This window comes from Lagenorhynchus albirostris, chromosome 6 (genome assembly GCF_949774975.1).
Source record: "Lagenorhynchus albirostris chromosome 6, mLagAlb1.1, whole genome shotgun sequence".
Lineage (NCBI taxonomy): Eukaryota > Metazoa > Chordata > Mammalia > Artiodactyla > Delphinidae > Lagenorhynchus > Lagenorhynchus albirostris.
The window spans coordinates 91,913,739-91,930,844 of NC_083100.1; the positions used below are offsets into that span (position 1 = coordinate 91,913,739).

The following is a 17,106-nucleotide window of genomic DNA, read 5'->3' on the forward strand; positions in this document are numbered from 1 at the left end:
AACATGAAGGAGGTTGCGGGGGGGTCATCTGTATAATATGTAAGGAAAGAGAAGTCTAGGCGGAATAAATAATATTTGCAAAGGCCCAGAGTCAAATTCCAGAAAGAGCAAGGGAAACAAGAGTGGCTGGATCACTGGGTATACTGGGGTGTAAAGGGAAGATAGAAAAGGTCAGTGCCTCCACATGGAAAAAGAAATTGGATTCTTATCTAATATCATACATAAAATGAATTATTACAGACATATGTAAAATTTTCCAAAGGTAAAGATAGGGAAAAGCTTTATGTCTTTGGGATAGGAAAAAATATCTTAAAACACAAAAATGAAAATCATAAAGTAAATGATTGGTAAATTTAACTGCGTTGAAATTAAGTATTTCTGCTCACTGAATGACAAACCGTACCCTGAAAGGTAATATGTGCCTTACACGGAACCAAGTAAGCTTCATTCTCCGGAATACAATCTCCAAAATAATAAGAAAAAAGACCCAAGCACTTACCATGTCTCATTCGCTTGCCAAGTGTTTTACATGAATCAACTCAATCCTCGTAACAACCCTAAACCACAGTTACTCTCATCATTCCCATTTTTCAGGTCAGAGAACGGAGGCACCGAGAGGCTTGGTACCTTGTCCAAGGTGCCCAGTAAAGTGATAGAGAGAAGATGTGAAACCCAAGCGGTCTGGGTCCTGAGCCTGTGTTCTTACCTGCTTTGCTTTGCTGTCACCCTCCCCCACTTCGTTGCAAATCCCTCTGCTCCTTCAACATTCTCAGCCACCTGCAAGAATTGCAATCCAATACAACGGTAATCCAATAATCTGGGTTAATGTCATAGTCACGGGGTATGACAACTGTTCCCAGGAATCAAAACTCCAAGTCAGTTAGGATCCTTGGCCCCTAGAGGAAGCCTATGAGCGCCAGGACCAGCATCATGGGCATATGATCCGTGCGGGTTCACACGGGCTCAGTGGGGCTCTTGGTTTAATGCTCTCCCGCAGCTAAAAAGTGCTAGTAATTTTTGAGCAAGGCACTCACGTTTTCGTTTTGCACTGGGCCCTGCAAATTATATTGCTGGTCCCTGCTAAGAACAGATGATGGTAATGTGGTGAATTAGTGAGAACCTCTCTGTCTTTGGGCTCATTATCCTCCTTGGAAGTACATACTCAGAGAGGTGACTAGGAAGGGTTTGCTCCATCCTGGAGTTGACAGTTGCTTACTGTGTGTTTCTCTCTTAGCACTGAAATATCTCGAGCCAGAAAGGATTTACATAATAATCCAGTTACGTGAACTCCACAGGATGGGCGAAGAACTCAGTACCCACCGGGTCATGAAGACATGCTATTAAACAATGTTGAGTTATGGAAACTTATATGCTTACCTACACATTTTATTTTTATTCAAGAAAACAGATTCTCCTCATTTCTCGGCCAGATAATTGAATAGCCTCATACTTTTCCCAATGGTTTCCAATGCTGTTTAACTTCATTATTTTCTGTACTATTTTTTTTCCCTAAAACACAAGTCTGATTTTATCACACCCATGCTTAAAATTTAACTTGTCTATCAGAATTCCAGGTAATGTCCATACTTCTAAGAAAGGCACCAATCTCTTCATGAGCTGGCTCCCGCATGTCTCTCTAGCCCTCTTTCTTATCACTCTCCCATATGAACTATGCAACTGAAGCATCACAAGCTACCTGTAACTCATTTAATTAAAATGGATTTTCATGCTGCCAAGCCTCTTCACACACATCCCCTCTTCTATCTTTAAGATACTTGTAGTCCATGTTAACCTGGAAACTCCTGATCTACCAAATCTTGTCTCCTCTAACCACTTAGCTAAAGCAAGACACCCTCCTCCTGGCTACTTAATACCCTGTGCTCATTCTTCTTATAAAAGAATATGTTTACATACTTGAATCCCCTAATAAAAAGCCCCCCGATTAAAGTAACCTCATCTTATTCATCTTAATGCTACTAGCAGTTGGCACAAAACTTGGTATAGTCAGCCCTATGCAAAGCTTCCCTGAATGAATGATACCTTCATCCATTATCATTCATTCAATAACCCTTTAGGCACTTACTTTGTGGCAGCGTTTCAGTGTTTCTAAACAGTGAACAAGACAAAGAGCTTATGAGGCTCTAAACAGTGAACAAGACAAAGAGTTTATGTGTTTCTAAACAGTGAACAAGACATAGAGCTTATGTTCTAGCTGGGAGACTGGGCAGTGCGGTGAGGAAACTAACACGGGGTGATGAACAAGAAAGAGAAGGGGAAGAAGGTGATTTCTAAGGTAGTCAGACAAAGACTCTCTGAGATATGGCATTTGAACTGAAAACAAAGCGTTGATCAAAAGGCACCCATGCTAAAGGCTGGGAGAAGAACACTTTAGGGAGAAGGAATAGCAAATGAAAGTCTGAGCAAGATAGAACAAGCTTGGTCAGAAAGGAGGCCAGGGAATTCCCTGGTGGTCCAGTGGTTAGGACTGCACGCTTTCACTGCTGAGGGTCCGGGTTCAATCCTTAGTTGAGGAACTAAGATCCAACAAGCTGCACGGCATGGCCAAAAAAAAATTTTTTTTAAAAAAGAAAGGAGGCGAGCATAACCACAGGAATTTAAACAGTGGAAGGTAGGGCTTGAGTTCACAAAGTCGCCTATTAGAAAGAGACGGTGAGGGCGGGGCCTCCTGATGATTTCGACCATGTGAGGGGAGGTCCACTTCCACAGCCCTCATCATCCCTGGACCCTCTCTACCTCCCGTACTTACGTCTCCTTTGGGAAGGATAAGTGGCCCCTAAATCATGACTTTGCGAGAAAGAAGTGTACAGACATGGCTCTTCTTTCTCTCGCCTTCTCTTTCTTCGGGATACATCTGCTCGGAGGATGCACGTATTCTGATCTGTTTTTAAGCAGGCTCATTCAAGTTTTTATGTGTCCAGCAGGGGCTGTGATCTGGTAGTTAAGTCTGTCTAATTCTTTTTTTTTTCTTTTTTTTTTTTTGGCGGTATGCAGGCCTCTCACTGTTGTGTGGCCTCTCCCATTGCAGAGCACAGGCTCCGGATGCGCAGGCTCAGTGGCCATGGCTCATGGGCCCAGCCGCTCCGTGGCATGTGGGATCTTCCCGGACCGGGGCACGAACCCGTGTCCCCTGCATCGGCAGGCGGACTCTCAACCACTGCGCCACCAGGGAAGCCCAAGTCTGTCTAATTCTAGGGTTGAGAATGAGCTAATATTTTGATCTCCCTCTGCTTTGACGAACTCAATTGTTACTGAATTTGGGAGGGGGGAAATAGGTGAGAAAAGATAGACACCCCCCCTCAAAGTCTAAAACCCCATGTGAGCTTGCTGGTCACGTAAAATGTTATTTCATGTTCCATGCAATGTAATGCAATATGTATTTACTAAACTCTATTATTGTCCTGCTAGAAGAGTGTGTCTCTCTCTCTTTCTCCCTCTCTTTATCTCCTCACACATATGTGCGCACACACACACACACACACACACACACACACACACACCACTAAGTATCTTCTGTTTATAAAATTAAAAATTTTTGTGGCTTGAGCTTGAGTACTCACAAATCCTACAATTTACCCAAGGAAGGCAAAGTATGAATCAGAGGACAACGTGGGTATTCTCAACTGAGCAACTATTGCTGAGGTAGCCTCTTCACATAGGATAAGAAAACCCTAGGGAGCAAGCTGGCTTATAAAATCTGTAGTTCCAAGCTGACATATTAAGATCACAACATTTAACTCTAACTCTAGGCTTTGTTTTAGTAATACAAATTAAATCATTCATACATCTACCACCAGGAGTCAAAAACCAATGAGTCAAAACCTCCTGAAACTACGCTTTCATCGAAAGTCATCTTAAAATTGGACCAAAGCCAAGGAAGTGAAAAATAATTAATTCATTCTTTTTAATTGTAGAAAACTATTTAATAAACTGAAAGTAACACTCCAGCTAAAGCAAAACTAATTTATTCTATTTCTTTGTAGAAAGTACACTGAAAGTCTAAAAATAAACTTCTAATTAGAATGGGTACCTTGATTTCTAAAAGGCAACTCACTCACCTCTATAGGGAAATAAGGATTACATTGTGTTGCATTGTATTGTCTGAAGAGAATTCTAGAGATATGAGAAAGAAACCAGCCGGAAGTAAAAACATTTTGACAACAAAGAGCATTCACATTCAAGGAAACACAGACTTTTGCTAACAATAAACCATTATGAACATCCATGTAAGCCACAGGATTTATTTATGGTAATGTAGCTTGACGGTTGAATGAAGAGAAATAGTGTTTGAAAGCAACTTTTAGATGCAGACTAGAAGGCATAACAGTGGATTCCAGGTGTAAAAGACAGAACCTCATGCATCAAATCTACATTCGATTCTTTTGTTTGCTTTTTTATTGATTTGATTTTGTTTGGTATGTTAGGTTTTTTTTTTTTTTTTTTTTACAGTACGCGGACCTCTCACTGCTGTGGCCTCTCCCGTTGCGGAGCATAAGCTCCGGACGCGCAGGCTCAGCGGCCATGGCTCACGGGCCCAGCCGCTCCGCGGCATGTGGGATCCTCCCGGACCGGGGCACAAACCTGTGTCCCCTGCATCGGCAGGCGGACTCTCAACCACTGTGCCACCAGGGAAGCCCCGCTTTTTTTTTAAAGACAGCCAAGACAACACTGTTTACGATAGACAATGGATAGGAACAATAGCATACGTATTTTGATACGAATTCAAAGTACATGGAGACTCCATATTTTGTTTGTTTGAAGTAAACTTTCTGGCTCAGATCACGCCCAGGGTGAGTGCCTTCTCCCTCCTCCCCGTTTCTGTTCTACATGAAGCTGTCATTCGACTGCATTTATAACCCCTGGAGCTTCATTTTCCTTTTCTAGATTTCTACTTAATTTACGGCAGCTCTCTTCCTGAGCTGAAGCTTTGAAGTGAAAAGAGGATGATGTTTGTGGTGGAAGCAGGCGGGCAGGTTCTGCACTCCTCTGCCTATATAGTTCAGCACTGAGAGGGATGGACAGAAACCTAAGGAAGTGAAGGGAGTCAGGGTCTGAGTTCTCTCCCAGAGGGCTGAGCATGGGTGTCCTGGAGAGGCTGGGCTCAGCGGTGAACAATCAGTGTCCCTATCGGTTCCTGCTGCCTTCCAGCGCCACTGTCCCCTTCCCCTTCTAGATGCCTCCTGACCTGAACGGGGCTGATGAATCCACGGGCTGCTGCATGACTGAAGGACCAATCTGATACAAACTGGGCCATCAGACTCTCTTACTTGGTAAGCCGAATAAAGACCCTGAAGGGAAGGAAGCTTCTATGGGTGCTGGGTTCTTGACTTCCCTGGTGTTTTGTAGAGTAAGGACTAGAGAGCCATTCTTGGGCTCTATAACTGCTACTTATGAGAGCAGAGATTCAAAGGAAGCGTGTTAGAAGGGGCAGGACAGCAGCTATCCACAGAGAAGCAGAGATGGAAGAATCACACCGATTCTGACAGTTGAAGAGAGAACCCTCAGCTCCTGTTTGCATTTCTAGTTATTATATGTCCATAAATTTTCTTTTTCTTATTTTCGGACATCTGTGAGATTTCCTGTTCTAACTTCCCAATAAGCCTCTTTTTACTTACTGTAGATTGGAAAGCTTCACAGAAAAACCTTTGATTCTTGAAAACCAAAATAGACTTGATTAGAACAATATTGTAGAGGGAAGTTACATCTTTTTTAAAGAATCCATTGGCTCATAGTTACATTAAACATTTCTACAGGTCAGTGGTCCTCAAAGGTTAATGTTTCTTAAAATGACTAAGGCAGTTGGTTTGAAAATGCAGATTTGGGGGCCCCAATCCTGACTTCAAAATCAGAATCTCTTAGGGTTTTAACAAGCATTCCAGGTAATTCTGAGCTAGAATTCCATGGGCCACACTTTTAGAAACTTGTTCAAACTATTCTAAGTTTTATCCCTTAAACAATCCAGGCCACTGAAAGACTGCACATGACCATAATTCTGCATTTCAACATTATACCCTTCAGTCATATATTAAAAAGACTCTATGACTTTAATGCACTTCCTGTAGACATATTGCCTCCGTTGATGACCTCAGTTAAAATGTGGAGTTCCAGTAGGAAATTACTTTTAGGAATTAGCAATCAAATAGCCTTTGCTTCCCTTAAGATACTCATACGATTTCACTGAAATATTAATAACCAAAAGAACAGACTGACTACACAAAAGAATGACTGACTGAATGAGTGAGTGAATGAATGAATGAATACAAGGGATGGAATGTGTTTCCACTTTAACCACATTTGCCAGGAAACCAGAGACAGATTTGATTCCCGAAATCCCACATCTTCTATTGCCGCCATCATCACGTGTTACAAAAGATATTCAGTTGTAAAGGCAGATCACCTTTCCTTTTAGCAGTCTGTTAGGTTTTGCTTAAGCACGTACGTTCTAACTAGCATCCATTTATTTGACACAGATATACTGAATTCTATTCTGTTTTAAGTTTCTTATGAGGCATTTTGGGAGAGAAAACTGAAAACGGTTTAGCTCTCAAAGACTTCGTGTCTCTTCGGAGAGACCCAAAACACGTTTACCGAGAGTGAGAATGCAAGCCGTTCAGACAGCGTTATGAGACTCAGGAGTGAGAAGTGGTTATTTCCAGCAGAAGGATCAGGGCAAGTTCTCTGGAGAAGGTAGGGCTTTACATCTGGTAAGACGGGCAATGAGTAGAGATGAGAAAGATACTCTAGGCAGAGTGGAATTCTGATTTTCCTTACTACCTTTTCTCACAGCTCCTTGAATCTCTGCAGAGCGCATACTATATTTTGTAACTGCATATTCATTTAGGCAATTATATATTCGAGGCCTCCATCTTCCGTCACTAGACAGCACTCACCACAGCAGAGGGCTGTGTGTGTTTTCCTCACCACTCTACACCTATACTTACAGTACTTAGCACAGCGTCTAGAACGCAGTGATGGTTCAGCAAATATCTGCTACCGAATGAGTGGTTAAGAGCCTAGGCTTCCTCGTGCTTTTGCCATTTATTCGTTTTGCAATATTGGGACCCATAGCTAAGCCTCTATGTCCTCCTATGTAAGATGGGGTCGTAATAGTCCTTTCCATATAGACATGAGGTAACAAATAGGACAATGTATGTCAATAAATTAGAGCTATTATCACTTTGATAGGAAGAGGCAGTGATGTGAAGCAAAGTAGAAGTTACAGGCTTTTGGCAATAAGCGTTTGAACTTGCCTGGATTTTTTTTCCCTGTAACTTTACAGGCTCACCAGGCAAAGCAGTGTAGCAAGTTTAATTTAAACTGGGTATTTGGACCTGGTCTTTGCTCCTGTTGGACGAGGTGGCCAGGAGGACTTCCCTTGAAGATCGCGTTCTTCTTTTATGGAATGGGACTAACAGAACGGCTGTTCCTTTATCACGAAACTGCCCTGATGGTCAATGAGAGAGCACACGTGAAAGCTCTGAGTGACAGATCTGTGCTGTACAGAGCCTGTGCCTCAGGTTTGAGAGCACCTGGCTCTGAATCCTTGAATTGCTAGTAAACAAGCAAGATGAGCTGTGCCTCTGTGAAAACAGGGCTTGTTGTGGCATGAAAACAGGCAGTCCCTCAGGTCAGAGAAATCTGGATTCCAACCCTGGCTCTAGATCTACCACCTGGGGCCACTGGAGGAAGTAACGAAAAATCCCAGCTGGCGATACTGTGAACTCCAGGTCCCTGTAAATACACATCAATCTCTGGTCCAGAAAGAAGGGGGGCTAGAGGGTAGGAGGAAGAGTGTGGACTGAGAAGGCGACCCAGTCAGCTATTAAGTGGACTAACATTCGCTCTGAGCGAGGGGTGTAGGTAACGCCCATTAAGAGCCCCGCCCTCTGAGCAGCAGCTCCCCTCATAACCCAGTGGTGTTCTGAGTACTGGGGCTATGTAGTGATCTCTAGGCTTTAAATTATAGGCTAAAGGGGGCACATCCTCCCCAATGGAGCCTATAAAAACAAAGGCACCTATACTCTGTGTATTGGGGTTGTGGCTTGGGATGTATATGTAAGATACACATCTTATTTTATTTAGTTTTTCAAAAACACTTGGGAATAGAAAACATCCAAAATTTATAGAGGTTGTAACTTAGATTTAAATTAAGTCACTTTCTCAAGGGAAGTCATTAGATGATTATATTGCCTTCAACACTATTTTGGGGGCTGGTGTTCCAGGACCCAAATCTTCATTACTCAAACACAATAGACTCTTCATTCTTTTTCTTTTTTTAAACAATTCCTAAGATTTTTAAAAATTAATTAATTAATTTATTTTTGGCTGCGTTGAGTCTTCGTTGCTGCACGTGGGCTTTCTCTAGTTGTGGCGAGTAGGGGCTACTCTTAGTTGCGATGTGCAGGCTTCTCATTACGGTGGCTTCTCTTGTTGCGGAGCACAGGCTCTAGGCGGGCAGGCTTCAGTAGTTGTGGCGTGCAGGCTCAGTAGTTGTGGCTTGCGGGCTCTAGAGTGCAGGCTCAGTAGTTGCGGTGCAGGGGCTTAGTTGCTCCGCAGCATGTGGGATCTTCCTGGACCAGGGCTCGAACCTGTGTCCCTGCACTGGCAGGCAGATTCTTAACCACTGCGCCACCAGGGAAGTCCTGACTCTTCATTCTTTGGGTGTAAATTAGTACTCCATCCTCTATTTCCCAGGTGGAGAAAAGTATAGATGATGGGCCTTAGGGGGGAAGGAAGGGACCATATGTACTTGAAAGGAGTAAGTAAAGAGAGAGGCTGATGCTAGTATGCCTTTGAGTGGGAGAAAGGTGGTTTTTGACCTATTTGACATTCTGAATGACCAATACCTTTTCCCCTAACTGGCCTGGACGCACTGAACACTCTGTTAATGCTTTGATTTCATCTAAATGGAAGCGAAATCTTTAGGAATTAGAGCTGGTAGTAGGACAGATATGGAGTTCATTTAGTCATTCATTCAGCAACAATTACTAAACACCCATCATGAGCCTTCTAGATTTTATAATCTAAGAAAAATACAGACATGGAAACAAGTGCATTATACCAGCACATGGATGACTAGATAATGCAGGATAGCAACAAAATAAAAGACAAGTTCCCCAGTCTTAAGGAACTTACATCATCATCATCATCATCAAAATTGCTGCCACGTGTCCTATTCTCATTTAATCCTATGAATTGGGTGCCAATATTATCTCATTTTAGAAAGGAGAAAACTGAAACACAACAAAGTTTAAAGTGCATCTAATACGACTTGTACAGCAAAGATTGGATTTGAACCAAGGAAGTCTAACTTGAGGTGCTATGTTCTTAACCACTAAATAGTACACCACCTGGACATTAAAAAAACATGACTGTCTTTGACACTGGAAACTCAAGACGTAACTCCAGGAGGTTTGATGCAGGAGCAAAGGATCCCACCAAATAAAGTTGCCTAGCAATTCCCAGCAGTAGTTTGCCTTCGGCCTTCCTATTACCATGACACTGCTCGCTAGCAGGCCCCTTAGAGATGAAAGTTAAAGGAGCTCCCTCAGCCTTAAATTATTAAGACTGACAAATAATTAATCATTAGCTCCATGGTTTCTAGGAATTTACAGGAAGACCTATTTTGAATATGCCACATTTTATCTACTCAAGTGTCTAATAACTTTACCTCTTACATATTTTTCCCTTCCATGGAAGTGATATACACATCTGGGCATCATGACAAAATTAGCCACTGGCAGTAAAAAGGGGGATAACAGTAAAACAAGGGTGGCCATGAGCTGATGGTAATTTTTACTTGGTGACGGTTGCATTCTATTAATCAGTAATATTTTATATTAGCATTATATTAATTTATGTAGATGTCTGAAATTTGTATTATTAAATGTTGAAAATATAAAGTGAGCTCCTTTAAAGGTAGCTTGAGAGAAATCTTGGAAAATCAGTACTGATTTGTGACTTTAAAGTAAAAACATTAAATGGGATAGTTATGAGATCAGTGGCCAAGATAATTAATTTCCAATACTACCCAGGCAAACAATTATCAATGATAATTGATAAATGTATTTGAAGATACCCTGAAAGGATAAAGCACTAAATGAGCGTGTCTCATCCCTGCCCACGTATAAGAGTCACTTATGGTGAGTTTTAATACTGCAAAGTTCCCTTCAACGTGCAGAGATTCTAACATGGGATGAGGTGAGGCATCTGTGTATTGAAAAAACTCCATGGGGCTACCTCTACAATGAACAAACTGTAGTTATTATTAGGCAAACTGTACTAAGTAGTTATGCAAGTATTTGCGTTATAGGCTGAAGGAAGAATAGAGAAATTAGTAAGAACATCACCAAAGAATGGTTCTTGATCATTTGGCTAATTTTTTGCTGGGACTTAAAATGTGGAGAGTCCACAGGAGCGCCACAGCTTGATAGTTATTTGATTTGCTTCGAAGAATGTGGGACCACCATTCATCCTTTAAGGAGAGACTCAGATGAACAGGAACAAGAAGACAGGAAGCAAGGCTAGCCACTAGCTAGAGATTGTTCATGGCTTGAGAATACTTTTAAGTTGTAAGGATTTTTAGATCATGAACACAGCCAGAAGCAAATAAAACCTCATGGAACTCACCCATTACTGACACACAAATCACTCCTGGTACACTCCGCCCCTGGGAAACCACCTTGGCTTTCTGAGAGGTTTAGAATGGATTTGGTTTGGGATTCACATAATCAAGTGATTCTCTGGTCATACCAAAAACCTATTAAATCGTAATACCTTGGAGTAGGCCCCATGCATTGGGATATTTAAGAAATCTCTAGGTGATTCCATTGTGCTGCCAAATTTAGGGACTAGGAGTCTAAGCTCTTCTCCACTTTGATGACTCAACCTGAAACCACGGGTGCAAAAGAGTTCCCCCATCCTCATTAGTGGAGGTTGCCACCTACTCAGGCCCATCCTTCTCTTGATCTCTCAGCTTAGGTTAAGCCACTGCACTCCACCCCACACCCCAATCTACCTGTGTCCCCACCTGTTGGTCTGTCCCTAGTCCACTCTTTTCACTTTATAACTTTAACCATGTCATTGCCTTGCTAAAAAATGCCTAACCCCACCTCTACCTGGAGCTTTGTAATCAACATACAGGTTATCACCTTGGAGCTTGTAGAAAGGTCTAATTCCAGGTCCAGGTATACTGAATTAGAACGTACATGTTAATTAGATCCCCCAGGGACTTGTAAAAGCATTTCATTTTGACAACTACTGCTTTAAAACACTATTTCCCAAAGTATCTTTTGAAGGATGTTCCCGAGAACAGAGAATCTACTGCCTGGATTCAAAACCACACTCTTCTCTCTCTTCACAGGACATCTGTCCATTCAAAAAATATTAATTGAGTGACAACTATACCTTTTACTATGCTGGGTTTAGAGGATCTAGTGGTGAAGATGACAGAAGTGGTCCCTGCACTTGTGGACGTACACGCTAGCAAAGGCAACAGGATGCTGTGGGATGACCTACTTAGTAAGGTGCATGGGGAGGGTCTACTGCGGTCTAGGAGATGAACACAACGTTCCTGGGGAAAGGCTGCTATAGCAGGTCCCTGCTGATCTAGAGGTCGGAGGACCAAGAAGGAAGTGCAGCTGAACACAGCTCCAGCACCACACAGGGCAGGTGCAAAGGCTTGGAACGACGATAGAATTGCCTGCCCCATGCCTACCCGACACAAGGCACTGAGGGCTCTAAGTACTTTCCTTATATGTAGGTGTGGTTATTAACTCTGTTTCACAGATGAGGAAACTGAGGCACAGAGAGATTAAGTAATGCAGCCACTGTCACAGAGCTAAACTTGGGACTCAAAATCCTGGCCATCTGGCTCCAGCACCTCTGTGCTTAGCCATCATACTCTACCATGCTTGAGCCGGGAAGAATATGAGGCATTCAAGAAGCTGAAAAACAGGCTGTATGCCCAGAGTTCAAGTAGCACTTGTTCACGGATCGATGATCCTTTTCTATCTTCAGGGAGGAAATACATCACCATTCAGTGGCAGCTTCTTACAACGCAAATTTTTGGAAACGTCCCATAGTTACTGAGTCAGAATATCTAGTCATGGAGCTGAACATCTGCATTTTAATAATGCTTCCAGGTGATTCAGACTCAATAAAGTTTGAGAACCATAGATTTAGCAGTACCATTTCCTCCTATAATCTCCTCCCTAACACCACCTCCCCTAATTAACCCATAGTTATTTAAAAAAATATTGGTCCCAAAGTATAAACTAAACACGAGGGTAAACAGTATTGAAGCAGAAAGCTGGAAGAAATCTGAAAACGGAATCAATGCTCCTCCCGGTTGCTGGCTGCCAGGCTGGGAAAAGAATTATCTAGGCTTAAACAACTGGAGGTAAAAAGAGACCACAGAGGCTTAAAACTATTTTCATTACAATGCTAACCATGTAAATAACTAGTTGAATCCCTGGAAGTTGCAGTAAAATCTAAAATTGCTGGAAGAGCAATTCTTTCACATGCCCTATGATTCCTCCATCCTTAGGCAGCACTAGGAGAAGATGCTCATGCAGCAGAGAGAATTTTCTCGAATATAGAATGCACGCAATAGCAGTAGCTGAAGTAATCTCTGGCCGCTGGGGCATATGGGCTCAACAGAACTAATATGCCTCCTTAAGTGTCAGGGGACCCTGACAGCTCTAACACCAACATCTGGCTGCCAGTAGGGTATTCTTTTTAATTCAGCCTTTTCCTTTCTTAAAACCATTTAACAGAAGAATTATGTTAATCTCTTATGAGGACGAAACTAAAAGAAATAGCTGAACTTCAATAAACCTCCATCATCATAGATTATTTTATCTTCTTGCATTTTCCCAATGTTTATCTTTAAGAGCTTGAATGTTTTGCAGGTACATTACTATTAAAATTTCAAAAGCCAACCTGCTAGATGTTACCTTTCAAATGGTTCAGAATAGAGATCACAGCTTTTCTGTCCTACTCTGTCTGGAAATGACATTCCCCTGGCTACTCTACAAACCCTGTTTATCCAGATCAATCAGTTTGAATTTTCATTTAAGAAAATAAGTTTTGGAGCACCTCTGGAAGAGACTGCTATCTCCACCCCTCAAAAGATCAGATAAATATTCCACTGTATTTTCAAAGCTCTTTTGTATTCCACACATTTAGTTCTGATTCTATCCATAAGCAAAGTTTACTGGATGCTACTCGGTTAACACTGACCAAGGACAGTTGAAATGGCAGTTAGAAAACCTTATGCAGGTGCCTCATCACTGAAATACAAGATACCGATGATGATCATCTCCAAGAGCTGTCATAACCCCCTTGCCAACCACTGAGAGGTGGTTTGAAGTGGCAGGCAGATCTGTGTCAATAGTGGCTATCTTGTCATGCCACCGCCACGAAGATGTGGGAGTCAAAGAGCAACTGGGGGATCCTAGAGGCACAGGGCCGGAATTTTCCGAGGAAAAGTGTTAGTAATCTTAATCTTTGTGGCAGGTTGTCTCTTCGCAGAACTGCATGCTTCCCTCTCCCTTCTTGCAGGAGGCTAGTGCAGAGATACAGTGAGAGCCAGGCCGTGCTTGAGAGGACGTGACAGCCAAGACGAGGCCAGGGAGGTGTGGATGAGACCCATTTTACCCTGAGCACTAGGGTCGATATTCTTCCATCCTTCCTTTTCCTGGATGTGCCTTTTCTTGCTATGGCAGTGGTATGAGCCATAGGACCAAGGCTAGGGTGTCAGACTAGGGGAAACGGACCAAGTTATGAAGTTTAGGTCTTAGGCCAGAACGGAACTTCGGGACTAGGAGTTTTTGGATCTCCACATGGACTAGCTCCATCACGGGACTGAAATAAGTGTAGGGGAAAAGACCTGTTCTAAGAAAGGCAGTAATTTTACAAAGCTTCTCCTGTGTGTTTATTAGGACTTAGCTATTAAGTATCCTGGATCACAGCACTCCAAATACACCCAGATGTATAAAACATCACCGTTAAGAGTAAAGAAACAGAAATCATATATTGCCAATGTCTGTACCTGTTCAACACTTTTTAATGTATTGGCCCCTGTTCTTCTATAGGCTTATATAATTTATCAGTGATGTGCATATAGCGTTTAAGGCCCTACATTCTAATGAAGATGCCTGGAGTCAGGCTTAAGCACACAGGAGCCACAAAGGAACTGTGACGGTATTCATGCTTTATAAGGAACCACGTTTGAATGGCTGTTCAAAATGCCACAACAGGGTTAATAGAAGATGAGGACCCCTACAACGCACACCTGTAAAATAATGGCATGTAATATGTTTTCCCTGCCCAATCTTAATGGATCTGGAAATCCAAGACTTCATTTACAAATGTTACAAACTTTGCTCCCAGGGTGACATGCAAATGGAAAAGAAGGGAGCCCCCGTACCACCATCTCTCGCTTATTTAGCAGTGGGAGGGGCATTCAGGAGATCAGGAAGGAAAGAAAACGCTAAGAAAATAGCATCCACCTACCTGGTTGGCACAGCCTCGGGCAGGGCGTCCACTCACTGAAGGCGGTCACAAGACAGTCTTTTTTGCACGGGAGCAGGCAAGGGCGTACTGTTTCCGGCCGAGTAGATTCCGGACATCTGCCAATGTGAAGAGACCAGATCAATATTTCCTGGAGAAGGTAAGCGGTTTAGCCTAGAACCATAGGATTTCAGAACTGGAAACACTGAGACCCTGTTGTTCCTTTTATAGACGTGGGAAGAAAGACCCAGGAGGAGAAGCTACTTGCCCAAGGGCTCAGAGCCAGAGGCAGAGCACAAAACAGACTTCATCTCTCTTGATCCAGAGACCAAAATAGTTTTCACTAGACCAGGAAAGGAATAACAATCGCTGAAACCAATGAAAGACAAATCCTAAGTGAATTTCTCCCCATTGCATGAATTCAAATAACATTTGATTTTTTTCAGAGTGGACAAATCTGATATATTTTTCGAAAAGTGTTTTATCCAGGGTAATACATCAATTCAGTGATATTGTACAAGGCAACATATGGATATACTGGGAAACAAAAAACAGTGAAGACCACTGAAAATAATATACATATTTGATAATTAACATGATTTTAGAATACTGAAGTATTGGCAGGTGTCTTTTTAGAACATGTAAATTGATGAGTTAGAATAAGCAAGACATGAGAATAGTACGTTTGTTTGCAAATAACAAACACACTAACAAGCATTAACAAGAGAAACATTTCAATTCTGCTATTTTGCTGATAATGTAATGTTCAGACTTGGGAGGAATGTAGTCAGTGGATTCATAATCACTTGGAAGAACTAAAGTCTCAGAAAATGGCAAGCAAGTTTTTGTTTCTGTTTTTGTTTTTTGCGGTATGCGGGCCTCTCACTGCTGTGACCTCTCCCGTTGTGGAGCAAAGGCTCGCGACACACAGGCTCAGCGGCCATGGCTCACGGGCCCAGCCGCTCCGCGGCACGTGGGATCTTCCCGGATCGGGGCACGAACCCGCGTCCCCTGCATCGGCAGGCGGACTTCCAACCACTGCGCCACCAGGGAAGCCCAAGTTTTTGTTTTTATTTGCATGCTTATCTGCTTATTTTTATGAGTGCAGGGGGCTAAAATCCACATTTATTATCTTATAAAACAGTGATATGCTAAGAGGAAAAACAGGAAAGCACTCTACAACTTATATTTGCATTTTAAAATTGTTTCCTATAAATTTCTTATAAAGTACAGAGATACAGTGTGTACAAAGCCTGATAGCACGAACTTTGGTATTGGATAGTCAGTGGTGAGTGAAGTGCTTTTCCCACATTCTTTCATTTATTCCTAAGGACCGCAGTGAAAGGCATTATAATCTTCATTTTCAGATGATAAACTGAGGTGCTGAAAGAATAAGTAATGGATCCAAAATCACATGGATTAAATAAATTAAATTATTAGTAATTTAATAAATAAAGTATTATCAATAAATTATTAGTGGCATTATTATTAATCATCCTTAATACACACAAAAAATTGTCTATCAAATAGATCAATTCAATGAACCTAAAAATAGAAAGAAAAAAGAGTGTCTTTAGAGGAAATAGCATTATTTAAAAAAGATAATCTGGTAAGGAAAATTTATGTCATACTTTAGTGGAACTAGCAAAAAACACTAAACTCATTCCCAAGTCCTTTGTTCATACCCTGAAAGCTCCTAAAATTAAATTGAACTGCTATTTATTCTATCTCCTCTCCAATCTCTCCTGCTATCTAGCTGGAAATGAAAGTACAACGTGAGGAATGTCATTTTCCTGTGTGCTCAGCGGGGCAGCAGGGCTTGGGGGTGCAGGGACCCAGCTAGGACACACTCACTCAGACATCCACAAATAGCTCAGAAATGCTTGCGGTGCTGGTTTGGTTTCAGGCTTTCTGGGAGGGTGGCTTTTTCTGCAGGGACTTTGTTCGCTTCAGTTAGCAGTAGGTGTTAATCTCTTTTTTTAAAAATGTTTTAGATATACCTTTATTGAGGTAGAACCGATACAGAAAGAACTGCACCTATTTAATGTGCATAATTTGATGAATTTGGACATATGCAAACACCTGTGATACCATCTCCACAATCAAGGTAATAGACATATCCAACACCTCCCAAAGTGTTCTTGTGTCTCTTGGTTTTTGTTTTTATTTTTTTTGTGTGTGTGGTGTTAATCTCTTTTGGGGAACTGATATTGCCTACTTTTCAATTTATACTTTATTAACAGCACTCACAATAAATATTCACTGGGCACAATGTCAACTCTTCGTGACATAGGTGCCCTGTCTCTATCTGTGTTCTTCTTCTAGATCCACAAGTGAGAAAAGGTATCATACCCTCAATGGCAAGGTCAAGCTCAGGTCACACTGCTTTTATAGAGATCAGGACCTGAGGGCTTTCCTGAAATGTGATCCCTGGTCTGATAGGTGCCAAATATTCTCTTAGGAGTGAAACTGTCTTTTTGTTCATTTCTTTCCCAATAATGTTGACCTTTTCATTAGAGGTTCAACTTCCTCCTCCCTTCTATTTACATGCTGTCTACCTCTCCCAGGATCATC

General features: G+C 41.9%; 1 protein-coding gene across 1 annotated transcript in view; it reads right to left on the reverse strand.

The window, feature by feature from the left end:
* The window catches only part of THSD7B (thrombospondin type 1 domain containing 7B), a 778,062-nt gene that overhangs the window by 384,911 nt on the left and 376,045 nt on the right, over positions 1–17,106 (reverse strand). The window contains exon 9 of the mRNA XM_060152966.1: positions 14,536–14,651. Coding sequence (XP_060008949.1) covers positions 14,536–14,651 — 116 coding nt within the window. The remainder of the gene's footprint in view (positions 1–14,535; positions 14,652–17,106) is intronic.